We start from the raw sequence: 27,531 nt of genomic DNA, 5'->3' as shown, positions 1-27,531 counted from the left end.
GTTCAGTTAACCTGATTGGGCGTCATAAGATGTCTTGCAGGATAACAGCCACGTGTTCCCGTGGGAGCGCCCATCGCAGCGATCGGTGGTGCGATCGGTGGTGCGGCATCTCAGTCTGACACAGCAATACACAGATCTTGGTAAAGAGCCTCCAACGAGCCTCCGTTGGAGGTAAAGAGCTCTTTACCACGTGATCAGCCATGTCCAATCACGGCTGATCACAATGTAAACAGGAAGAGCCGTTGATCGGCTTTTCCTCAATTGCATCTTACAGACACCAGTAGAGGACAGCCGATCAGCTGCTCTCTTGACAGGTTGGGTTTGTGCTGATTATTTATCAGCACAGCCCCCCCCTCGGATCCCGCCCAGGACCACCATCATGCCACCCAGGACCACCAGGATAGCCATCCACACTGGACCACCAGGTATACCCCCCAGACAACCAGGGACATGCCAATCAGTGCCAAGGCAGCTGCCAATCAATGCCCAGGCCGCTACCAATCAGTGCCCACTCATAATGCCTACCACTGCCAGTGCCACCAGGGATGCGTATCAGTGACACATATCAATGCTGCATATCAGTACCCATCAGTACCACGTATCAATGCCCATCAGTGCCCAGCAGTGCCGCCTATCAGTGCCCAGCAGTGTCGCCTATCAGTGCCACCTATAAGTACCCATCTTTGCAGCCTTTCAGTGCCCAGGGCCCACGAGTGCCACCCATGAGTGCCCATCAGTGCCGCCTATCAATGACCATCAGTGCTGCATATCAGTGCCACCCATCAGTGCTGCCTACCAGTACTCATCAGTGCCACATATCAGTGCCCATTGTCTGTGCCTGTCAGTTCCCACTCATTGGTGCCACCTAATCGGTGCAAAACCTACTTATTTACAAAATTTTATAACAGAAACAAAAGCAAAACTTTTATTTTTTTTTCAAATTTTCAGTCTTTTTTTATTTGTATAGCAAAAAATAAAAACTGCAGAGGTGATCAAATACCACCAAAAGAAAACTCTATTTGTGGGAACAAAATGATAAAAATTCTGTGTGGGTACAGAGTAGCATGACCACGCAATTGTCATTTAAACAGCGACAGTGCAGAAAGCTGAAAATTGGCCTGGGCAGGAAGGTGTATAAGTGCCTGGTATTGAAGTGGTTAATATGCCTACATTTGTGACTGTATAGTCACACGGGTTGCTCATATGTGATAGGGAGGAGATGCTCAGCATAGAAAAACATATAAATCTGGGCATATGCAGAGCTGCCAACACTGCTCTACAAAATCCCTAGCTGCATTGGGGATATGGACAGAAGGGGGAGACAGAGAGCAGCAGGATCAACCAGAGTTTTGCAGAATACAGGAAATGAATCCCATAGTGACTGCACGAGTATGACCAGCATGTGATGCACCAGTTGAAGATAGTTTTTTTTTTAATCTCTCCTGACGCAAGCAGTGGGCTGGGTCATGGGAGGAGTTCCTCAAATACCAATATGCCTTGATAGGGGGATGTCCGTCTGGAGGAGTGGCCGTTTTCTAGCATGCAGGTATCGCCCACATGTGATACTGGTGCGCTAGGGACAGTCAGGCTTGAAGGAAAGTGCTTAATAAAGCTGGGCGACCTCCAACCAGGAAATAAGGCAGGTTCTACAGCATCTCATGCATACTGTAAGAAGTTCACAGTGTGCAGCACTTTCAGTCCAGGTAAGGCTGGTGGTCAGTTTTTAATGAAAAGAAATGTGTTTTCCTTCATTGCAGAACTGCAGTTATCCTTCCAGTCTTTTCTGCGCAGTTTCCAGAGACAACCGCTGAATATTTTGGAGAATCCTCGATGCCTGTGGCTGTGCCGTCCATCCACTCGGATTCTGGTAAGTTGGAGGTCTTTTTAAGCACTTAAGCCCCGGACTATTTTGCTGGCCAAAGACCAGAGCACTTTTTGCGATTCGGCACTGCGTCGCTTTAACTGACAATTGCGCGGTCGCGCGACATGGCTCTCAAACAAAATTGATGTCCTTTTTCCCCCAAATATAGAGCTGTCTTTTGGTGGTATTTGATCACCTCTGCGGTTTTTATTTTTTGCGCTATAAACAAAAAAAGAGCGACAATTTTGAAAAAAAGCATAATTTTTTTACATTTTGCTATAATAAATATTCCCCAAAAATATATAAAAAAAAATTTTTTTCCTCAGTTTAGGCTGATAGGTATTCTTCTACATATTTTTGGTAAAAAAAAACAAAAAAAACGCAATAAGCATTTATTGCTTAGTTTGCGCAAAAGTTATAGTGTTTACAAAAAAGTGAACAGTTTATAGCATTTTTATTAATATTTTTTTTTTTACTAGTAATGGCGGTAATCAGCGATTTTTATCATGACTGTGACATTATGGCGGACACATCGGACATTTTTGACACATTTTTGGGACTATTGTAATTTATACAGCAATCACTGCTATACAAATGCAGTGATTCCTGTGTAAATGACACTGGCAGTGAAGTTGTGAACCACTAGGGGGCAGGGTAAGGTTTAAGTGTGTCCTAGGGGCATGTTTCTAACTGTGGGGGGGCGTGGCTGTGTATGACACATCACGGATCTCTGCTCCTGATGACAGGGAACAGATATCATTGACACTGTCACTAGGCAGAACGAGGAGATGCGTGTTTACATTAGCATCCCCCCGTTCTTCCTCCCCGTGAGACGATCGTGGGTATCCATGCGGTGATCGAGTCCGGCGATGCGCACGCGATGGCAGGGCGGCAAATTTAAAGGGACGTACCTGTACGCCCATTTGCCTGTCCGTGCCATTCTGCCGACGTACATCGGTGTGCGCCGGTTGGCAAGTGGTTAAAGAAGGCTTCTGGCTGTAATATTCCCCATTCTCTATGGTCAGGACTCCTCAATCTGGCCATACACCAGAGGATTTCCTTCCAAGCTTTTTATTTTAAGAATGTTTATTTCAATTTTCTAATGGTTAGTGGGGTCAAATCGGCGTTCGTTTTTGACCACAGTGTTCAGAAAATTGGAAGGAGCGGGATGGAAAGCGTTCTCGAATGAACAAATCTTTAACAGCGAATGCGGGTTTCATTTGGGAAAAGTCCATTCATTCCAAAATCCAAATGTTAGAAACTCAACCGTTCCAAAAATGGAATCAAATGATGAGATCTTGACGAACATTCGTCGTGTTATGGAACATTCTAAGAATTAGTGTACGAATGTTCTTACAAACGTTTGTTTGTAAATCTACTAGTATATGGTATATAGTATCTAGTATATGGCTGGCTTTACTGATAGCTGTTGTTGTGTGGTTTAAAGAGGCGTTCTGCTGATAGAACAAAAAAGTGCCGACAATGGCATGCTGCGTCCTATAGACTTCAATGCAAAATCGCGACCTGTAGACTTCAATGCAAAACCGCCCCTGAGGGACTTTAATGCAAAACTGCTTCCCATAGACTTCAATGCAAAATCACATCCCATAGACTTCAATGCTAAAATGCCCCCCCCCCCCGTGACTTCAATGTAAAGTCACGTCCCATAGACTTCAGTACAAAGTCACGTCCCATATACACCAATTCAAAAATGCCTCCTAGTGACTTCAGTGCAAAATCACATTCCCATAGACTTCAATGCTAAAATGCCCCCCTAGTGACTTTTATGCAAAATTGCGTACCATAAACTTCAGTGAAAAATTGCATCCCATAGACTTTAATGCAAAATACCCCCCTAGTAACTTCAATACAAAGACGCATCCTATTAACTTAAATTTAAAATCGCAGCCCATTGACTTAATGCAAAACTGCATCCCATAGACTTCAACGCAAAAATGCACTCTAGTGATTTCAGTGCAAAATTGCATGCCATTAACTTCAGTGCAAAATCACGTCCCATTAACTTCTATGCAAAATTACTTCCCATAGACTTCAATGCAAAATCGCATCCCATAGACTTCAATGCTAAAACCATTTAACCCTCCCCCCTAGTAACTTCAATGCAAAAAATGCACCCCATTAACTTCAATGCAAAATTGCTTTCCATAGACTTCAATGCTAAAACGCCCCCATGTGACTTCAATGCAAAGTCACATCCCATAGACTTCAGTGCAAAATCAAGTCTCGTAAACTTCAATGCAAAAATGCCTCCTAGTGACTTTAATGCAAAATCATATCCCATAGACTTCAATGCAAAAACACCCCCTAGGGACTTTAATGCAAAATTTCTTCCCATAGACTTCAATGCAAATTCGCATCCCATATCCCATAGACTTCAATGCTAAAACTCCTACCATAAACTTCTATGCAAACTCGTGTCCCATGGACTTCAGTGCAATACAACCCCCTAGTGACTCCAATGTAAAAACACTTTCCATTAACTTCAGTGCAAAATCACTTCCCATTGACTTCAATTCTAAAACTCCCCCAAGTGACTTTTATGCAAAATTGCATACCATAAACTTCAATGGAAAATCGCACCCCATAGACTTCAATGCAAAATACCCCCCCTAGTAACTTCAATGCAAAGACACATCCCATTAACTTCAATTTAAAACCACAGCCCATTGACTTCCATTCAAAATTGCATTCCATAGACTTCAATGCAAAAATGCACTCTAGTGATTTCAGTGCAAAACTGCATGCCATTAACTTCAATGCAAAATCACGTCCCATAGACTTCAATGCAAAAACGCCACCTAGTCACTGCAAGGCAAAATTGTGTCCCATAGACTTCAATGCCCTTCAATAGATTTTTTCTTTTTAAACACAACAACCCTGGGGCATGCAGCCTGGTATGGTTCTGGGGTGGGGGGGGGGGGGGGGGCTGGTATGGATTTGGGGGGCCCCATAAAGTTTTTTTTTATCTGCCAATTCTTTTACTTTCAGCTGTCAGCGGTTGACTCAATGATTGTTAAGGATACAGCAGCCAGCTGACGGCCCGCTCCTTAGCAACAAGCTGTATACAGTGTTTTTAAGGAGAAAAAAAAAACAAAATGCATGAAAACTGCATGCAAAAAACGCACCAAAAACTTGGGTTTAAAAATGCAAAACGCACAAAATGCGTCTGAAAGCCACATCACCCGCAAACCTCATAGATGTGACCCTAGACTTAAAGCGGGAGTCCACCGGGACTCTGCGTTTTTTTTATTTTTTTAAAGCCAGCAGCTACAAATACTGCAGCTGCTGACATTTAAAATAGTGACACTTACCCATCCAGCGCGCCCGCGATGTTGGCACCCGAAGCCGATCTGTAGATCGTATGTCGGGTGCTGCCGCCGCCATCTTGGGTATGGGAATCAGGAAATGGAGCCTTTCGGCTTCATTTCCCGGTTCCCTACTGCGCATGCGCGAATCGCGCTGCGCAATAAGGACGGTCCCCGCTGCCTCTGGGATCTGTGTGTTTCCCAGCAGGCAGAGGGGCACTTGTGGAAAGGGGCGGGCACTTGCGGAAAGGGGCGTAATCTACGCCCCTTTCCGCAGAGAGCTATCCCGGAAGTGGGTGCAGAATACCTGTACTGTACAGGTATCTGCACCCCCCTCCCCCCTGAAAGGTGCCAATTGTGGCGCCGGAGGGGGGGAGGGTTCCGATGAGCAGAGGTCCACTTTAGGGTGGACCTCCGCTTTATCTTCAATTTAAAACCGCAGCCCATTGACTTCCATTTAAAATTGCATTCCATAGACTTCAATGCAAAAATGCACTCTGGTGATTTCAGTGCAAAACTGCATGCCATTAACTTCAATGCAAAATCACGTCCCATAGACTTCAATGCAAAAACGCCACCTAGTGACTGCAAGGAAAAATTGTGTCCCATAGACTTCAATGCCCTTCAATAGATTTTTTCTTTTTAAACACAACAACCCTGGGGCATGCAGCTTGGTATGGTTCTGGGGTGGGGGGGGGGGCTGGTATGGATTTGGGGGGCCCCATAAAGTTTTTTGCCAATCTGCCAATTCTTTTACTTTCAGCTGTCAGCGGTTGACTCAATGATTGTTAAGGATGCAGCAGCCAGCTGACGGCCCGCTCCTTAGCAACAAGCTGTATACAGTGTTTTTAAGGAGAAAAAAAAAACAAAATGCATGAAAACTGCATGCAAAAAACGCACCAAAAACTTGGGTTTAAAAATGCAAAACGCACAAAATGCGTCTGAAAGCCACATCACCCGCAAACCTCATAGATGTGACCCTAGACTTAAACAGAAAGAAAGCCCAAATCATCTCCCAGTACAATCTTCTTATACATTGACTATAATTGTTCCACGCTTCCATAAACCATCGATTTATTTTCTGACCGATCTCTTTTGATAATAATAATTGGTCTGTAGTCAACGACCCATTCCATATGACACACACGGGGAAGTGGATTTCAAATCGATCGCGAGGGTACGATCGCAACTTACAATCGTAAATCATCGATCAAATCTCCATTTCCCCAATGAAGCCTCGTAATCTGATCGATCGGAATACAATCGTATTCGTGAAACCAGGTATGAAGAATGATGGGTTATGTTTCACCCTGGCCGATTGACTCAAATTTGACCGAAATGGATCGGAAAACTAATGCGTTTTGCTTGGCGATTTGATTGGTTTGATTGAATAAGACATGGATCAGATGATAAAATGGCAGCGTGTATGGTCGCTATTGGCGATCGGTGATACTTGTAATTCAGATGTGTGTCTGATGTTAGACGCTCCATTCTTAAATATACCGCGCCGGATTCCCAGTGCCCAAACCGTACACGGCGTCCAATCACTGTCATGTATTTTGTAGATCTCGTAGTGTATACAGGAGGATAAATGTGAAGGGATCATACAATGTCTATTCTTAGTGTAGATATTTCCCCGTCTATGTCCGCCTTCTCTGTGCCTTCTTATTATCTCAGTGATATCCTCTACCTCTGTCACTGTACAACCTCCCTGGGTGACACCGACCCTCCCCTCCCCCCCTTCACTGGATGGTAGGTGGGGCTGCCAGCACATATTAATACATCTGCCCTAGTTACATCAGTACCAGGCATGTACATCGCCCTTGTCTTCCATAAAGTGTGTGCGCGTCCTAACCGTAAACGCAGCACCATAGGAGGCCATCGCCACAACCGGTGCTCTTCATTAACCCTGAACGCCATGCCACTAAAATAGAACGTTTTCTTTTATATCTCTAAAGTGACCTTTCATACCCTTCTACAGTCTACTTCATTCTTTATAATGTCTTAACCTAAAATAATCCAAGTATATACACATTAATATACACATTCTGCCATTCAATGCATTCAAACGATTGACTGAATAAATGAATCCATTTCATATTTACAATCGCCTGTCCCCCCAAATAGAACGGATTACGTCATCACTATCCAAATATAAAGATATGATGTAAAGGATATCTTACAGTTATTATTGTATGTTATATCATAGATAGAATTTAAGGGATAGATCACAATTATTACTGTATGCTATGTAATATACAGTATACATATATATTATATAATGTAGATATATAATATGTACATATAAATAAATAAATAAATATATATATATATATATATATATATATATATATATATATATATATATAAAGATAGATTATATTTTTTTACTGTATGATATGTGTTTATATATATATATGTATGTGTGTGTGTGTGTGTATATATATTAGATTATATCTTTTATTGTATATGTTTTATATATATATATATATATATATATATATATATATATATACAATAACAAATATAATGTAATATATATATATATATATATATATATATATATATATATATATATATATATATATATATATATAAAACACATAATATATAATAAAAAATATAATCTATCTTTATATATATATATATATATATATATATATATATATATATATATATACACACACACATATAGATCATTTAGATAGATAATTTAAAGGCTAGGTAAGGCTAGGTTACATTTATTATTGTATACTATTTAATAATATGTATACAGTATATGTATATAAAATAGAACATGCAATAAAAAATGTAATATATCCTTGTATACTATATAGATATAGATTGATAGATAGATAGATAGATAGATAGATAGATAGATAGAGCTATATCTATCTATCTATATATATATATATATATAGATCGATAGATAGATATACATATATAGTATACAGTGTATACAGCTATATCTATCTATCTATCTATCTATCTATATATATATATATATATATATATATATATATATATATATACATACATATGTATATATATATATATATATATATATAGAGAGAGAGAGATATACATATATAGTATACAGTGTATACAGCTATATCTATCTATCTATCTATCTACTGTATCTATCTATATATATACATATATATATATATACATACATATATATATATATATATATATATATATATATAGATATATATCTAGATAGATCTACATATATAGTATACAGTGTATATTTATTATAGAGATAAGACAGATTTATCATCTGTGACATTACGATGTTCTGTATGACAGCACTGCAGGAAAAGTAGGTCAGCAATATGGCAGCGTACAATATCTCCTGTAGCTCCTCGCTTTTCAGCGGTGCAGGGGTTAACCGAGCCAGCATCCTGGCTGGTACCCATCTTGGGTAATCCTCCAGTTACCATGGAAACTAGAGAGGGATGCTCAAAGCACCAAGCCTTAAAGGGGGCTTGGTGATAGGGGGACAAAGGATGGTGGGCTTTGCTTCCCGTAAAGCAGGAAACCCACCAGGTCCTCCCCGCCTTTCCATTCCGTAGTATGTACACTTTTTGGCCCTGACCAATCGAGAGGTAGCATGCCTCTTGCCCTGAGTTTCTACTGGTTGAATGTCTCTACTGTTGGCTTTTTTTTAACCCTGTGATGGGTTCACTGAAAGGCTGTGGGTTGTGTTCGATGGCTTTTTCTTACCACTGGCTAGCTTGTTGCTGTCACCGTGGCTTTCCATCTCTGTCCATGCCCCTTATCCAACATGTGAGGACGGGGATGGGCGTAGAAAGCGCAGAGAGAACCAGCAGAGGCAGAGTGGTAGTGGCAATGGAATAAAGTCAGAAAGAGTGCAACAGAGAGAAGATCAGTAAGAGGGAATAGCAGAAGAGGCATTATGAGCAGCCCTGAACTGTCCAAAGAGGAGGTATCTATGGATCCTACAGAGGAGTCCAATTCACACCAGGAAGGTAATTTTTTTTTTTTTCAAGAATAATTAATTCGATATTTCAAATGTTTGCCTACTTTGCAGGAATTGGCAAAACTATTAAAATGTTAGAAAAGCCAGCCAGGTTCCACCGTACATTCTTATGGCAACTACTTGAAGATGCAGCTCGCAGTTCCGTTTAACAGTTTGTTGTGCCAAGTGACCAAAGGTGGAAATGTAGGTGCAGCAAGGATAGGTAATGACTCTTGCCTATCCTCTGTGCAGTTACTTTAACATACATGAGGTAGTGGGAGTTAAGCTTCTTTGCTCTAAAGCTGCCAATTTTTTTAAAACATTGAAAAGAGCTCACTGGCTCAGGTTAGGCAGCTCTCGGGAGACAGGGCTACTCTCCAGTGGGTGCATAGCAGGCTACTAGAAAAAAAAAACATTAGAAGGAGCACAAAACCAAATGATAAAAGACTCCAAACTGATTTATTACTTTGCACTATAAAAGCAACCAACGTGTTTTGGGGTTAGAAAACTCTCCCTCCTTCATCAGGGCCTCAGATAAAGTAAGCCCCTGTACACACTGTCGGACATCCCGACAACAAAATCAGTCGGATTTTTTCCAACGGAATTTGGCCGAAACTGGTGTTGCATACACACGGTCAGAAAAAGTTGTTGGAAAATCCGATCGTTCGGAACGTGATGACGTTCGTTCGTTACGACGGGACTACGTTGTGGCTAGTAGCCAATAGCTTTGGTCTCATAAATTTGATCTCAGCATGAGTGGCACTTTGTCTGATCGGAATTCTCTACAAACGTTCGGACAAAGTCCGATTGGATCATGTTGTCGGAAAATTTTATATCCAGCTCTCAAACTTTGTTGGTCGGACATTCCGACGGAAAAAGTCAGATGGAGCCCACACACAGTCGGATTATCCGACAACATGGTCAGATCGGACATTTTCCGTCGGAATGTCCGACCGTGTGTACAAGGGCTAAGACACTTGGTTGAACTCGAAATAGGACTTTCCTGTGTAAATCTATGGAAGGAAGTTACCTGCAGGACCAGGAGAGTTACTAGCCCCAGCATCTGCATGAACAGCGGTAAAGATGTAGCCCTCATGAATGGTGGAGTGTTTTCTGACCCCTGGAATGCGTCAGATGTTTTTTCCTCACCAAATTCCTGAACTGTGAAAAAACAAAAAATGTTCTTTTGGCTAAATGTACACAAATTTACACAAACACTCCAAAAATCTGGTGCAAAGCCTTCCCAGAAGATTGGAGGCTCTTAAAACCCAGTTGGAGTCAACTTCATATTAATGCCCATGGTTTTGGAATTGAATGTCCAACAAGTTGATATGGTGTCCACAAATGTTTAGTCATTTAGTGTTCCTGCAGGCACTGAGATGCTGCTACTGCTTTCTGTCTTGCAGGGATGCAGCAAGTCCTGCAGCCGTTTTCTGATCTCCCTCCTTCTTCCGATCTGGATCTTATCTTCCTCAAAGGCATCATGGAGAGTCCTACGGTAAGTAAAAAGGATAGAGAATCAGAGATGTGTGCAGTAAAGCAGGGCTGAGATAAGGGGTGAGCAGGAGGGGAAGCTACCCTAGGCACAGTGAGGAACTGAGAGGTTGTGTTAGAAGGGGTCATTTGGGGGGGGGATTTGTACTAGAAGGGTGGATTTGTGTTAGGAAGGGGGATTTAGGGGGCGGGGATTATGCTAGGAGAGGGGATTTGAGGTGGGGGATTTATGCTCAGAGTTTAAATTTGAGGGGTAGAGGATCGGTGCTAGGAGGAGGGATTTAAGGAGAGAGAGGATTTGAGCCGGGAGGGGGGATTTTTTGTTTAGGGCAAATTTTGGTTTGCAAAGGGAATTTATGCTTAGGGGGTAAATGTGAAGATTAGAGCTCCCGACACTGCAGTAAAGGCAGATACTGTATAGGAGCCAAAAAGCTATGGTAGATCTAGTCTTAGCCCTTGTACACACGGTCGGAGAATCTGTCGGAATGAGTCTTATCGGACCGTGTCGTCAGATAATCCGACTGTGTGTGGTATGCATCGGACTGATTCCGTCCGAATCTCCGTCCGACCCAATTTTCCAACATGTTGGAAATATTTCCCGACCAACTGGGCCGGACGGACCTAATCCGATCATGTGTAGAGCATTTTCATCGGACCAAGTGCCACGCATGCTCAGATCAAATTCCTACATCAAAGCTATTGGCTACTAGCCTGAATGTAGTCCCATCTTAACGAAATTACGTCATCACGTTCTGAAAGATCAGATTTTTCGCCAACTTGGCCCGACCTTGTGTATGCAACAGTTTCGGACACAATCCGTCGGACTAAATCCGACGGGCAAAATCCGACGGATTTGGTTGGAAAAATCTCCGACCGTGTGTACGTGGGCTTAGGCTGGTAAATTTGGCATTGGCCAGAAGATCTAGTGTGCCTAATCTGTCAAAGGCTATGCAGCCCCATAGATGAATTACAGTCCATCCGGAAAGTATTCACAGCGCTTGACTTTTTCCACATTTTATGTTAAAGCCTTATTCCAAAATGGATTAAATTCATAATTTTCCTCAAAATTCTACAAACAATACCCCATAATGACAACGTAAAAGAAGTTTGTTTGAAATCTTTGCAAATTTATTAAAAATCTCATGTACAAAAGTATTCACAGCCTTTGCCATGACACTCAGAACTGACCTCGGGCGCATCCTGTTTCCACTGATCATCCTTGAGATGTTTCTCAACTTGGATTCCATCTGTGGTAAAATCAGTTGATTTGGAAAGGCACACACCTGTTTTTTATTGTCCCATAGTTAATGGGGCATGTCATAGTTACATAGTAGGTGAGGTCGAAAAAAAGACAAAAGTCCATCAAGTCCAACCTATGTGTGTGATTATATGTCAGTATTACATTGTATATCCCTGTATGTTGCGGCCGTTCAGGTGCTTATCTAATAGTTTCATGAAACTATCGATGCCCCCCGCTGAGACCACCGCCTGTGGAAGGGAATTCCACACCCTTGCCGCTCTTATAGTAAAGAACCCTCTATGTAGTTTAAGGTTAAACATCTTTTCTTCTCATTTTAATGAGTGGCCACGAGTCTTGTTAAACTCTCTTCCGCGAAAAAGTTTTATCCCTTGTGTGGGGACACCTGTACGGTATTTGTATATTGAAATCATATCCCCTCTCAAGCATCTCTTCTCCAGAGAGAATAAGTTCAGGGCTCGCAACCTTTCTTCATAACTAATATCCTCCAGACCCTTTATTAGCTTTGTTGCCCTTCTTTGTACTCGCTCCATTTCCAGTACATCCTTCCTGAGGACCGGTGCCCAGAACTGGACAGCTTACTCCAGGTGCGGCCGGACCAGAGTCTTGTAGAGTGGAAGAATTATCGTTTTATCTCTGGAATGAATCCCCTTTTTATTGCATACCAATATTCTGTTTGCTTTGTTAGCAGCAGCTTGGCATTGCATGCCATTGCTAAGCCTATCATCTACTAGGACCCCCAGGTCCTTTTCCATCCTAGATCCCATGTCAGAGCACAAACCAAGCCATTAAGTCCAAGGAATTGTCTGTAGACCTCTGAGATAAGATTGTTTGTGGGTACAGATCTGGGAAAGGGTACGGAAACATTGCTGCAGTCCCAATGAACACAGTAGTCTCCATCATCCATAAATGGAAGAAGTTTGGAACCACCAGGACTCTTCCTAGAGCATGCAGTCCGGCCAAACTGAGCAATCGGGGGAGAATGGCCTTAGTCAGGGAGGTGACCAAGAACCCAATAGTCACTCTGACAGAACTCCAGCATTTCTCTGCGGAGAGAGGAGAACCTTCCAGAAGAACAACCATCTCTGCAGCACTCCACCAATCAGGTCTGTATGGTAGAGTGGCTAGATGGAAGTAAAAGGCACATGACAGCCCACCTGGATATTTGCCAGAAGGCACTTGAAGGACTCTCAGACCATGAGAAACAAAATTCTCTGGTCTGATGAAACAAAGATTGAACTCTTTGGCCTGAGTGGCAAGCGTCATGTCTGGAGGAAACCAGGAACTGCTCATCACCTAGCCAATACCATCCCTACAGTGAAACATGGTGGTGGCATCATCATGCTGTGGCCATGTTTTTCAGAGGCAAGAACTGGAAGACTAGTCAGGATTGAAGGAAAGATGTATGCAGAAATGTACAAAGACATCCTTGATGAAAACCTGCTCCAGATCGCTCTGGACCTCAGACGAGGGTTCATCTTCCAACAGGACAATGACCCCAAGCACACAGCCAAGATAACGGGACAACTCTGTGAAGGTCCTTAAGTGGCAGAGCCCAGACTTGAACCCGATTGAACATCTCTGGAGAGATCTGAAAAATGGCTGTGCGCTGATGCTCCCCATTCAACCTGATGGAGCTTGAGAGGTCCTGCAAAAAAGAATGGGAAAAACTGCCCAAAAATAGGCATGCCAAGCTTGTAGCATCATACTCAAAAAAGACTTGAGGCTGTAATTGGTGCCAATGGTGCTTCAACAAAGTATTGAGAAAAGGCTGTGAATATTTATATACATGTGATTTTTTGATTTTTTTCATTAAATTTGCAAAGATTACAAGTAAACTTTTTTCACGTTGTCATTATGGGGTATTCATTGTGCCAAGTGAATCAGTCCTATAATTCAAAATGTCCTGAAAGATTGACCAAAAAATTAAAATAAAGATATATGGGGCTTAGAGGCCTTCCAAATAAAAGAGTTGATCTTTTGCTGGATGATACATAGGATGTATGCAGAGAAAGGAAAGGCTTCTGCCTCAGGCATTGTGCTGATGGTGGGGGCGCAGCTGGGGCCCTTATTAGGTTAAAGCTAATTAGTTTCTATTAACCCTTTTTATCTCTCAGCTATTATGATTTTTTGCTTTTCATTGTACATTTACATGTGTTAGTTTTGTAAAAAAATACTTTGTACCAAAAATATCATTTTAGTGAATTATATGCTACTTTAGTTACAAGATTGAAGAACAACTTTTCTTACCATAATGTTATATAGGGAGCAGAGGCAGTTCCCCCAAAGTAGTCTCTATGAATAAGAGAATGGGCTATCTTGATACCAATAGGACACCATACAAATTTGAATAAAAAAATATAATTTTATTAATACACAAGGATAAAAAACAGGATATCCAAACATAGATAAGAACATTGTGTTCAATGTTCAAAACAGAACAAAGTAAAAATACAAGATGTCTATACAAACATGCTGCTGATACTTAATGTGCTCCAAGTGTGGAGACAGAAGATATAGATGGTCTTCACGGGACATATGGTCCTCTACACGTTTCGCAGAATGCTACCGCTTCATCAGGAGAATAATGTCTAGAATTAAATTATACATAAAGATCAAAGATACTAAAAACATACTTTATACAGGATACATTTAATAACTGTGGAAAGAAGGACGGGTGCACTGCCTGCTTAACCATAAACCCCAAAAATGGGATTATGGGTAAGTGGCAGTGCACCAGTTGTTTGGATATCCTGTTTTTTTTTTATCCTTATATATTAATAAAATTATAATTTTTAATTCAAATTTGTATGTTGTCCTATTGTCATCGAGATAGTCCATTCTCTTATCCCTGGAGACTTGTTTAGGGAACTGTCTCTGCCCCTATTTTCGATTAAATTTGGATGATCATGGTACTTATTAAATTCTTTAATTTAAGCTCTGAGGCTTTCTTGTTTTTTTTTAGCATGCTGAATATGACTAAACCACAATGGCTTTACCATGTCCCAACACCACCACCTTTCCCTTCCCAGTCTGCTGTCCTAGGACCAGGTGGTAATAAGGCTAGGGCCAGAAGACAGTTGCCTTACTACACCCTGCATCTACTCGGTACCGGGACAAGGTCATTTAGCACCCAGGGCGAAGATGCCAAACTGCGCCCCCCCCCCCCTCAAATTGTATTTATGTGTCAGTATAAATCCTCTTCCGCCTCAAAAACATTTGAGCACTCATTTTCACACTGACCTCCTAAGCAAAAATTCCCTTTGCAAGCCAAAATTCTCCCCCAAGGTAATCCCCTCTCTTCCAGTACACATCTCCCCTCCTAAATCAAAGCCTTTCCCTCCCCAACTCCCCCCTTCTAGTACATATCCCCCCATAAATCCGGTCTCCTAGCACTTATTCTCTCCCCCCTCCCCCCCCCGTGAGTGAAGCGGTGACAGCGGGGTGGGCTCAGGCAGCGCAACGACGCTGTGACAGGGGAGGGAGAGCCCGGATAGGCGAGCTGTGACAGGGTGCAGAGGGAGCCAGTAGGGTTACCACCTCATCCCTTTAAAACTGAACACATATTAATTATATAGGTTCTGTGGCTGATTAAGGTGGTAATTAAACTCACTTGGTGCCTTACCTGCATTAAATAAGCCTCAGAACCTGCGTAATTCATATGTGTTCGGGTTTAAAGGGATGAGGTGGCAACCCTAGTGCCTGGGCTGGGTGCTGACTGTACCACTACCCGGGTGACACCCAGGGCCAGTGGCCAGATTGACAGAGCAGAGGAGGAGAAAGAAAACACTCTCTCTCTCCTCCTGTACAGCAGGGGAGAGAGGGACAGTGAGCAGCGCTGAATAGAGGAACTGCTGGAGGTAACTTTCTAAGTTAACCAGTAGGTGATTGGTTGCTACATGGTCCTAGCAACCAATCATTAGCTTGTTAATATGAAAAATTAACGCCAGCAGTTCTCGCCCTCTGTTCAGTGCTGCTGTGTCTCCCCCAATGCATTTGTAAGGTGGGAAAGGCCAGAGCTGTGTGGAGGGGAGGTAGAGGCTGTGTAACATGCAGGGGTCCAGAGCTGTGGGGGGTTTGTGTAAAATGCAGGGGTCCAGAGCTGTAGGGGGAGGGGTGGTGGGTGTGTAACATGCAGGGGTACAGAGCTGTGGGGGGTCTGTGTAACATGCATGGGGGTCCAGAGCTGTGGGGGCTGTGTAACATGCAGGTGGTCCAGAGCTTTGGGGGGGCTGTGTAACTTTCAGGGGTTCAGAGCTGCGGGGGGCTTGTGATGTGAAGGGGTCCAGAGGTGCGGGGCTGTTTAATGTAAAGGGGTCCACAGTTGTGGATGCTGTGTAATGTAAAGGGGTCCACAGTTGCAGGGGGCTTTGTGATTTAAAGGAGTCCAGAGGTGCAGGGGGTTGTGTAATGTAAATGAGTCCAGAGGTGCAGGGGGCTGTGTAATGTAATGGGGTCCAGAGGTGCAGATGGCTGCCTAATGTAAAGGAGTGCAGAGGTGCGGAGCTGTGTAATATAAAGGGGTCCATATGTGCAAGGGGTTGCTTAATGTAAAGGGTTCCAGAGGTACAGGGGACTGTGTAATGTAAAGGGGTTGAGAGGTGCAGGGAGTTGTGTAATGTAAAGGAGTCCAAAGGTGCAGGGGGCTGGGTAATGTAAATGAGTCCAGAGGTACAGGGTGGTGTGTAATGTAAATGAGTCCAGAGGTGAAGAGGGATGTGTAATGTAAAGAGGTCCAGAGGTGCAGGGGGATGTGTAATGTAAAGGGGTTGAGAGGTGCAGGGGATTGTGTAATGTAAAGGAGTCCAGACGTGCAGGGGGATGTGTAATGTAAAGGGGTCCAGAGGTGCAGGGGGTTGTTTAATGTAAAGGTGTCCACAGGTGCAGGGGGCTGTGTAATGTAAAGGGGTCCAGAGGGGCAGGGGGTTGTGTAATGTAAAGGGGTCCAGAGGTGCAGGGTGCTGTGTAATGTAAAGGGGTTCAGAGGTGCAGGGTGCTGTGTAATGTAAAGGGGTCCAGAGGTGCAAGGTGCTGTGCAATGTAAAGAGGTCCAGAGGGGTGCAGGGTGCTGTGTAATGTAAAGGGGCCCAGAGGTGCAGGGGACTGTGTAATGTAAAGAGGTCCAGAGGTGCAAGGGGGTGTTTAAGGTGCAGTGGTCCAGAGCTGTGAGGGGTGGCCTGTGTAATGTGCAGGGGTCCAAAGCTGCAGGGGGATGTGTAATGTAAAGTGGTCCAGAGCTACAAGGGGGCTGTGTAATGTAAGAGGGTCCAGAGGTTCAATTGTGGAGAGGGGTACACAGTAGTGACAATTATTGGGGGAGATATTGGGGGATGCAGGGGGCACAGTGGGGTGTTTTTACATTTTAAGGTTGGGAGTGCCAGATATAGGATGCTTTAGGTATGCCCCTGCTGCTCCCCCTCAAATTTCCTCTCTGAGCATAAATTCTGCACCCTCCCCCCTCAAATTCCCTCTCCTGACACTTATCCTCCCAATCATTCTACTGGTACAAATCCTCTCTCCCCAAACCCCCCTTCCTAACAGAAATCCACTCCCCCTCAAATTTACCCTCGGGGCATAAATCCCCCCCCCAATCCCTCTCTTCCAGCACAACCCCTCCTCCTCCCCCAAATCCCCTCTACTAGCAATAATCCTCAACCCCAAATTTCCTCTCCTAGCACAAATTGCCCCTCTCAAATCCCCTTCCTAACAGTAATCCATTCCCCTACTACAAATCCCCCCTCATAATCACCCAGCTGCCCCTCCTCCCTACCCCACCACTGGATGTGGGTAGATGCTCTCTGATATCTTAGCATTGGGTGCCGGAGGACCTTGTCCTGGCACTGGGTGTATGAAGACATTGGGAAAGGCAGGGATCTAAAATAAGATTTAGGAGAATAAACATGTCCAAACCATGGTGATTTATGACATCTAAAATGGACATGAAGGAGCCAAGGAAGCTGCCATCTTTGCCTCTGTATAATCTACAGCTGCCATTATGCTGCACATGTGATCAGTTATGACACCAGCCATTGGATAATTTGACAGATTGGTTGAGAGCACAACCAATGGGAGCGTTATATTTCTGGCATGTGACGCAAATGAAACTGTTTTATGGATGGGTTTACTTCCGCTTTAAGGGAAGTTAGTGCAGGAATCATGGACACCATGGTTTCTCAGTAAGAGTATTTTTTTTCTCCGACTGCTATGTTCTTTTATTATGCCTTTGTCCTTATTTAACCAAAACTGCCCTTTACTTCTGCCAAAGCCCCATGAGCAGATTGAGGAAACCCGGCTGGAAGCTGTGAGGGAAAATAATCTGCAGCTGGTCCAGGAGATCCTCCAAGATCTGCAGCCTGCAGTCAGAGAACCCAATGGGGCAGCAGCTGAGCTACGGAAGATCCTGCAGGAGCCACATTTCCAGGTAGCACAAACACCTCTTTTCATTTTACGTATTTATCACACTTTAACCTTATACAGTCAAACATTAAGTTTAATATCTATGTTCTGGCTGTGACCAGTCAGACAGCTTTGTGGTGCATATAGAAATGTAACTTCTTAAAGGGGAAAAGGGGAAGCAAGCAAATGTGTCGGTCACAGACAGGTCAGTGTGCAAGGAAGTAGGTTTTTTGTTGTCTATTGTCTATCACCTACTATTGCCTGACCAGCAGTGGCGGCCCATGCATTGTGGGCACACGGGTGCCACCCCCCCCTAACAACGTCACTGGCCTCCCTATCTTTGTGCCCAGCCCCTTTCAGGACGCCGGACACATGAATTACAATTGCAGGGATAGCCAGGGGGGTTGTATTTTGAAGCACCTGATTATAACCAGATGCTCTAATAGGCTTCAAAATAGGGGGCGCTGGGGGCGCAGAGATTGCGCCCTGATCCCACCCAGTTGTGTGACATTAGCGAATGAATATTTGCTATTCTGCCACATTCTCCTCCCGGCCAATCAGGAAGCACCTATTTGCCAGGGACTACCTGGCCAATTGTATCTCAGGACACACTTCTGGGTTCCAATCAGCTGGAAAGGAGAATGCCTGTGTCCTCGCTAGGGAGTGGCCTGGTTACTCCTTCTCTCTGCCTCCATGTCTCCTCCATGCCTCCACTAGCAGGTAAGATGATCGCTGCTGGCTGTGTCTCCCGCCGGGGGGGGGGGGTGCTGCGGGGTGATCGCTTCTGCCTGCTGTATGTGTCAATGTCTGGGGGGGACTGTGGGTGGTTCGCCGCTGACCGTGTCCGTGTCTCCTGCATGCCAGGGGGGCTGGTGCTCCGGGTGATCACAGCTTGCCATGTCCCCCACATGCGCGGGGGGGGGGGGTGCTGCTGGGTGATGGCCGCAACTAGGGTATTTGTGTTGGTTGTGCCGCCCCCCCCAAAAAAATAGTAGGCACCATCCGCCACTGCTGACCGGTAGTAATTGCAAGGGATTTTCAAAAAAAATGAATGAAGTCAGCCAGGCTTCTTATTTGTCTTGGATACTCCAATAGCAAGATCTTTCTCCCATTATTCCAGATCCTGGTCCTGTCCACCTGAAAGTGTTGGGTATTTATGCCTACCTTTGTGTATTGCAGGTTCTACTGTTACTTTACATATAATATAAAATAAATAAAAATTCAGCAAGGAACCAATTATAATGGTCACAGTAGGTGTGCCGACTCAGGAACTCAGAACGAGGGTCTCACCAATAGTTTCCGAGAGATGGAACAAACTGTCCCACATATAATAAAAACTGTAATGTCATTTTGTAGGGAGTAATTATTAAAGTCGAATTCCTTTTTTTGGATTACAATCCCCTGTCAGAGCTGTAAAATACGTGGAGGAAACCCTTCCATGATGCTGTTTTCAACTTGTAGAGATGTTCCAGTTTTCCAGGGGACCCCCCTGAAAGAAAAATTCCAGTTTTACCTATGTGAAGCTTCTCCTTCCCATCTCTTGACCTGGGTACAGACACTTGTAAGCAGATGGAAATAGATTGGTGCTGACTCAACTGGGAGGGTAGAAGTTAAAGCCTTTCCCGGTTCTTTGGTCTTTTTGATTGGTTCTTCTCTGGGTCTGGCCCACTGATCCTGTGGTCTATAATTATGGGACAGTGTTCCAGAAAGAGATGACCCTGGAGTGGAGAGGTTAGCCCCTGAGAGAAAGGATCTCCGGAGGGATAGTTGGGGAGAGTTTGGGGATTTTTCTCTGTGGTAAACCCAGGAGAAAGAGACAAAGCAGTAGTCAAGACCCGCAAGTGAGAGAGATGGAGAATGATATCCGTGAGGAGCAGAAGCAGGCCAGGCCATCGATCGTCACTGGGAAGTCACCTGGGGTTTAACCTGAAGACAGCAGCACTGTAGAATGCCTCTGAAGGACTTACATCTGCATGAGAGTGCCTCTGCAGGATTGTATTCACTGAACTACACCTTTGCAGGTATGCTGGGGCAACACAAGCGTGTAGTTAGGAGAAGGAATGTAGAAATAACCTTGCAATTTTATGTTGGACTTTGGAATGTTAATTCTTTGCACTTTTTCCAAGTAAAGTACTGAAATGTTGACATTGCCTGGTCTTACTTGCAATACACCCAAAGAGCTGTATTGCAAATAACCGGCACCCACAAAGTTTAACACATTAGGGAATGAAGATACTTGTGTGGAGTGAAGTTATGCGAAAATGTAGTGGTTACCAAGAGTAATGGAAGTGTTACAAGTAGCCTGTCAATAACGTATACCTGCTATACAGCCAGGGAGATGTTGTTGGCACTCCTTCCGCCAGCGGCCTGTCTCCCAGGGCAGCGTGAGAGGTTCCCATCCTATAGAGATTTATGGAGGTTTGAGAGTTAAGTTAAGTTGCATATGTGGTGCCTGCACAGAGTGCACAGCAGGCCCACTCCATTACTCAGGAGTAGTAGTGGAAAATGCTGGACAGGTGGATGTGGACATTGGCTCAGTGTGTCCCTCCTAAATGCAGATTACAGGGAAGGTGTACATTGTCACAGGGAGCCGAGAGTTAACTGGAGAACAGTTGCAGTGTAAGTGTACATGGTGTAAATTCTAGAAGTAGAGGTCTGCCTTAAGGTTGAGTATTCCCCTCAGCCTTGTCCCAGGGCATTGATGAAGATGGAACAAAGCAGGGGTACCTTTGTGTAGTAAAGTGACCCTGTCCAAGGTGCCTAGCATAGCCCAGAAAAACCCACCCCAGGGTAGGCCTCTCATGTGACCCTTACTTGGTGCCCAACAAGGAGGGAAACATGAAGGAACGTGACAAAAAAACGGCACCCTACCCTTGCACACTATCAGTGGTTCCCCAATGCCAATCTTATGGACTCTCCATACAGTTACATTTAATTTCCAATGTGTATTATTTCATCTGAAATTAAAGCAGTGGGGGCATAAACTCAGTTTTCAAAACTATTTATTGGCTGGAATGAATTGTACAGTTTTACTTGTTTTGATCTACTTCCTCTATAGTCTCTTTTACAAACTCATGACTCAGTGGCTTCCAAGAACTATGAGACTCCTCCACCAAGCCCACTTCTGGATCCCACCCTGAGCAACCAGCCCGTTCCACCTGATGCTGTGCGTATGGTGGGTGTCAGAAAGAATGCAGGGGAGCATTTGGTAAGCTGGAAAGTGGTCCCTGTTCTCTGCCAATTTCCACTGCTGTTAATACTTCATTTTTGTTGTTAAGAGTGCCTTTCTTCCATCTCTTCCTCCAGGGCGTGACTTTCCGGGTGGAGGGTGGTGAGCTGGTGATTGCACGTATCCTGCATGGTGGTGTTATAGATCAGCAAGGCCTTCTTCATGTGGGAGATGTCATAAGGGAGGTGAATGGACGGGAAGTAGGAAGTGACCCTCAAGCTCTACAGGAGATGCTGCGGGAGGCAAGCGGGAGTGTGGTGCTGAAAATACTCCCAAGTTATCAGGAGCAGCATCCTCTGAGACAGGTACACAACAGAAGAACAGAAGTACATACAGCGAGGATTTGGTACACGTATAATAAATAATAAAATAATAGGGGAACTTTTGATGTTTCTTACACTTTCATTGTGCATGAAGAACCTGATATCTCCAGCCCACCTTCTGCAAGTCCATGCTTACTCACTTTCATATGTTAAAGAAATTCAGCTTCATTATAACATACATAATAAAGCATGCCTTTTACTTTACAGGTGTTCGTAAAATGTCATTTCAGCTATGACCCCTCTAATGACAGTCTGATCCCATGTAAGGAGGCAGGGTTGGCTTTCCGGGCAGGTGACCTCCTGCAGATTGTCAACCAGGAAGACCCTAACTGGTGGCAGGTCAGTAACAACAATACTTCATCTATGGATGTTTCCGTCCTCTCTGTTCATATTAAACTACCCACAGACATCAGATGGCTTTTAGGATGTAATGAGTTAACTGAGTTAGCAGACACAAGTATGGCCAGAAAAGGGTTAATTTTTTGCAATAAATGTTTAAGATTCAACAAACATGTGCAATAATTGGACCATTTATGACCTCTCTTGAAGGCCATAATGAGCAGCTCAGCCACCAGATGTTATCACACACAGTGATTTTGCATTGTCTGTTGTAAAATTGCCTTTCCAAAAGCTCTGATCTTTTTCTCTTCAGTTTCAAAGAGCCAAAAAGAATATAATTATTGCCACACATTGGCCGAGAATGGTGATGGGCCTAAGCTCTCCACGGCAGGCAAATATTCTTCTTCCTGACACTGTATGTATCAGATATTCCAAAATTCAAATGTTGGATGCAATCTTATGCCGCGTACACACGTAGCCGACTATCCGGACGGGCTACTTGCCCACACACGGCACTTTTTCAGCGGACTAAAAAGTCCAGCTGGGACTGTGACACCATAATGGGCGGGAACATCATCCGGTGATGTCCCTATATAAGTCGCCGCACGTCGCGTCGGTGCCATTGTGAGCGGAGGATGCGACGAGGCCACATCTGAAGAGAAGAACAGAAGACGCGAAAGCGGCGACAGAAGACCGCCTGTAAAAGAGCTAAAAGAAGGCGTGGTGGCCCGGCAAGAAGAACCGAAGGGGGAGACAAGACCCCCAAAGTCGGAAGAAGAGGGCGGCGGCGAGGAAGAAAGCCAGGCTCCTCCGCTAGCAAAAGAGCTAGAAGAAGATAGCGGAGGAGTCCGGCGAGAAGACCCCCAAAGACGGAAGACCCCCGGAGCTGTGCAATAAACTATTTTAACCCTTGTGTGTTGTGTTTTTTTTTACTTTATTTTACAGGTGAATGGGTAGGGGTACATTGTACCCCATACTCATTCACATAGGGTGGGGGGCCGGTATCTGGGGGCCCCCTTATTAAAGGGGGCTCCCGGATTCCGATAAGCCCCCCGCCCGCAGACCCCGACAACCAACTGCCAGGGTTGTCGGGAAGAGGCCCTTGTCCTCATCAACATGGGGACATGGTGCTTTGGGGTGGCACCCCCCATGTTGAGGGCACGCGGCCTGGTACGGCTCAGGGTAGCGTGCTCGGACAAGGGTCTGATGTGGACCTGGGGGGGGCCCGCCGATTTTTTCTGCGTTGGGGTTCCCCTTTAAGTCCATACCAGGTGGCGGGGCCAGCGACGCATCCTTCGTGGGCCACGCCTACCTGGAGACGTGCTCAAAATGAGCGGACTTTTCTCTGGGCGGGAAAAGTCAGTTAATTTCAAAAGTACGGCGGACTGGCATACACACGGCCGGATTGTCCGCCGAAATGCAAGTCCGGCGGGAAGATTGGAGTGCAAAACTACTTTCTAAGTCCGCCGTACTTTCAGGTAAAAAAAGTCCGCCGGAGGCTACACACGGGGGGATTGTCCGGCGGACTTGAGTTTGCCGGACTTTTCCACCCGATTGTTTGATCGCGTGTACGCGGCATTACAATGTTGCAAAAGACAAAGGGACACTCCTCGTGCCTGGAGTAAATGAGGTTTAATCTCCACAATAGAAACTGACTCTTTCATACATAAAAACACACCTTTCCAACACGACAAAAGCACATGAAAATGATTCCCCTTTAAATCTTTGTAACTATTCACATTACTGCTCTGTGTTTGCACTGCATTTTGAAAAGTTATGCATGCTGTATCTTTGGTCCACTTTGACCAGTTTTCACAGGTCAAACAAAGATTTGAGGGTCACACCCTAAAAAATGCATAAAAGATGGTGCAGCCATAAGACCATACAGACAGAAAAAAAGATTACAGCACACACATACAAAAATTACATTTAACTCCTGCAAGGCTATTTAACACCACCTGAGCATATTCAGAAAATACGGGGGTTTGGTCACACTATATGGTCATATAGTGCTAAGCCCACTTACTGTGACAAAGTACCCTGAATTAGTGAGTCCTACGCTATCCATAGAATAGAAGATCCTGCTTCTCTGAACCATGGGAGCATACACTCCTCTAAATGGGAGAATTAAAAGGACTCCTCTTATAACACAGGTGGACAGTAATAAGAGGCAATGATGGGGTGGTGGGGTGATCCAGCCCAAAGGGATTTGGTCAGTTTTTCACAGGCGGCTGCTGGGAGTCAGGAATCCAGAAAACACACCATGTACGCATTTAAATCGCATCAAAAACACAATATCCACTTTTGCAAAGCGTATACCGAGTTTTTACGCGTACCAGTGTAAGAGGTCCCTAAGAGCAATGGATATTATAGAAAAGCCCTCCACAGGAGATGGATCTAGTCAACTCAGCAAGATTGCTTCAAAAAGGAGTAATGCAAAATAACTGGCTATTTAACATTTTAAAAAGTAAGATTGTAGAGTGTTGATCCAGTAAGTATCCTTGTTGATCCAGGGAGTATGCTTTTTAGATCAGGAATGAAAGTTTTCCATGTTACAGCAAATTTGAACAGGTTTTATAAGGGTCTTTTGGTTTAACTGTTGACTAGGGGTTCTAGGGATGCAAGTTTTTTTAATTTTATTTATTTATGGTTGAACTCAATGGACATGGATTCTTTTCAACCTATGTGGTCATACACTATTAGATTTTTTCATTCAGCCTGCAGGATCTAAAAGATTCCTCCATCCACGCTAAACAGGATGGATGGACAAATCTCCCCTGCTGACATCACCGGCTGTTAGATTATCTGAACAATGACTGCATCTGATTGGATGCAGCTGCTGTTCAGTCAACAATTCTCTGGGCTCCTTTGATTTTCAATTGAAAGATACCAGACAGGAGGGGGCAGACAGCATGATCCACTAAGCAAATTTTACCCAGTTTGTTGAACCATATGAAATTCAAAGAGCTGTATTGTGCTAAAATACAACTGTTTTGCAGAGGGCCCCTTCAGGGCTTACTGAACTTTCCCTTCTCACTATCTCTCATGTCCAGGCCTGTCTTGTGAAAGGTGGCTCTGCAGGTCTCATTCCCAGCCAGCTACTGGAGGAAAAGAGAAAAGCATTCGTTAAAAGAGATGGTGAGCTGACCCCAAACTCTAGTGAGTAACCTCCCACTTCTGCCTTGCGGTTTGAGCACCATGGGCCTTTTTAGTAAAAGCTGCCCAATCAGCAGTGATCTGCTGTATAAATAGAAATAAATTGATTCCTGTGCCTTAGGATGGCAATCAAACACCCCAATTGGACAGGTGCCACATCCTACTAAATTGCAAAAATTGAATGATAGGAAGAATGGACTTTAATGGCACGTATAGAAAAATATAACAAATGTTATAAATTGCTGTATAAATAACCACTCAGTTTTCAACTTTCATCATTTTAAAGGTTACTCATTGGTTCTTGCAGGGTAGTGCATTTTACTTTTTCCTTTAAACCCTTTTAAAGTTGAACTCCAGGCAGATATAAAATTATTGGTGGCAGTTATGTGTGGTATTAAAAAAATATATTTCTTAACACAACTCATTTAAATATCAACATTTGTATAGATATCAGCCTCCTGTAATACCACGTACAGCAGCACTTGAAAGGCTGGAAAGGAGAGGGGCAGCCATCTTAGCCAATCAGGTTTTGCTGTGCACGTGTGCTGACATCTATAGTCTTCTCCTGCTCCTTCATTGCCCATTCAGGAGGCTGGGGTTTGGTTATTGCTGCTGTGAAGTTTGGGAAACAGTGGCTTCTAGATAAGACCAGCAACACAAATCCTTTGGAAGGTAAAATATGTTTTTCAACTGTGAGTTTAGTTGATGGAATTCAACTTGAGTTGCCACGTGTCCCCTTAAAACCTATGACTAAAGCCTCGTACACACTTAGATTTTCAGACAACCGAACGTCCATATTTTGTGGCATGCTAGTCTCATGTTGAAAGTATTTTTTTCGTTTCTGAGCATGTGTAGTCTTTCTCTTATGATTTTTTTCATACAAAAACAAAACGAATGAAACGAAAATAGGACTTTGAGTTCACATCCGACAAAAATGTTATAGTCTGCACAATCCAGCTTTTGTCTGACAAAAAAGAGTAATCGACTGTCGAAAGCACCTTACTAACGATCCGAAAATCGCCAGACAGCTCGTCGTACGAATTTTTACATCTAATTTTCGTATCGTGTGTACGAGCCTTTAGATTCAGTTACCTGCTGTTAAGTAGTCATAGAACCTTTGTAGTTTTTGGTGTCCAGTTTTGAGGTGTCAACCCTAAATCATTTTTTTCATAAGTACATCTGCCTTTCTCCCTTCTTATGCATGTTAAGTCTGCTGTAAAGAGTTTGTACACTTAAAGGAGGAACATTCAATTTTTAACACATGCACTGTACTTGGATTTTGGCAAATTTAATAAGAAAAGTGCCCATCACTCTCAGCAAAAAGTCTTTATGTGCATCCGAAGGTAGTTCAAAAGCAGTAATAGTGTGCTATTACTGCTAGTGTATTATACTAATTATATGTATATAATTATGGATCTGATTTTTCTAACAAATTGTTTATGTTAATAGGTGCTCTTTGCGGAAGTATGGGAGGGAAAAAAAAGAAGAGGATAATGTATGTAACCACCAAAAATGCAGGTAAAGGTTTCATGCTTAGGGTCATTGTTTTCATATATATATATACGTATGTATGTGTGTATGGGGGATCAAAATAAGGGGGAAAAATCTTTCAGCTCTAAGAATAAATCCTGTCTCATCTTATGAATTTCTTAAATGCATCAGTTCACCCAAAACTAGCCCATTAGATCAATTTATGTCAGTCCTCCCCTGAAAGGACTTTCCTTCTTACATCCTTTTACAGTCATACAGACATACACTAGAGTTAGTTTTTCATAAGAGAAGACTTACCTTCCTAAAAATTAGGTTTGTAAAAGGAAATATGAGAGCCCACACAAACCCATAGGAAGAAAAAAAATCAAATTATATTCAAAACGTGTCCTTGATGGCCTTAGAATGTCATTAAATGAGCATTGGCTTCACCAAAATAATGGCCATCAATTGTTGTAAACATTCAGCGTTAAAAATATGACCCTAATTCTTGTTTTGTAGAGTTCGACCGCCATGAACTTCTCATTTATGAAGAAGTAGCAAAGATGCCCCCATTCCGACGAAAGACTCTCATTCTCATTGGTGCCCAGGGAGTTGGAAGGAGGAGCCTGAAGAACAAACTGCTGACTTCTGACACATTGAGATACGGCACCACAACACCATGTGAGTTTCTGTA

The 27,531-nt window shown here is 43.6% G+C and overlaps 1 protein-coding gene across 4 annotated transcripts in view; it reads left to right on the top strand.

Annotated features, from left to right (window-relative positions):
• Window positions 1–1,759: 1,759 nt before the first annotated feature.
• The window catches only part of MPP2 (MAGUK p55 scaffold protein 2), a 35,855-nt gene continuing 10,083 nt past the window's right edge, over window positions 1,760–27,531 (top strand). For 2 of the 4 annotated variants that reach the window (XR_013263583.1, XM_077460009.1), the window contains exons 1-9: window positions 8,879–9,182; window positions 10,579–10,670; window positions 18,190–18,345; window positions 21,379–21,528; window positions 21,627–21,854; window positions 22,080–22,211; window positions 25,265–25,370; window positions 26,817–26,885; window positions 27,357–27,518. Coding sequence is in view for 3 of the 4 variants with exons in the window: in XM_077460009.1 (XP_077316135.1) it covers window positions 9,110–9,182; window positions 10,579–10,670; window positions 18,190–18,345; window positions 21,379–21,528; window positions 21,627–21,854; window positions 22,080–22,211; window positions 25,265–25,370; window positions 26,817–26,885; window positions 27,357–27,518 (1,168 nt within the window). In the remaining variant the exon portion in view is untranslated. Of the gene's footprint in view, window positions 1,868–8,878; window positions 9,183–10,578; window positions 10,671–18,189; window positions 18,346–21,378; window positions 21,529–21,626; window positions 21,855–22,079; window positions 22,212–25,264; window positions 25,371–26,816; window positions 26,886–27,356; window positions 27,519–27,531 lie in introns of those variants that run through there. The other 2 variants (XM_077460012.1, XM_077460010.1) reach the window with 2 other exon arrangements.

The sequence above is a fragment of the Lithobates pipiens genome, unplaced genomic scaffold (genome assembly GCF_037356315.1).
Source record: "Lithobates pipiens isolate NorthernLeopardFrog02 unplaced genomic scaffold, aLitPip1_a1.2 Scaffold_28, whole genome shotgun sequence".
NCBI lineage: Eukaryota > Metazoa > Chordata > Amphibia > Anura > Ranidae > Lithobates > Lithobates pipiens.
The sequence above is the reverse complement of the archived record's forward strand: the minus strand, read 5'-3'. Positions and strand labels throughout refer to the sequence as shown.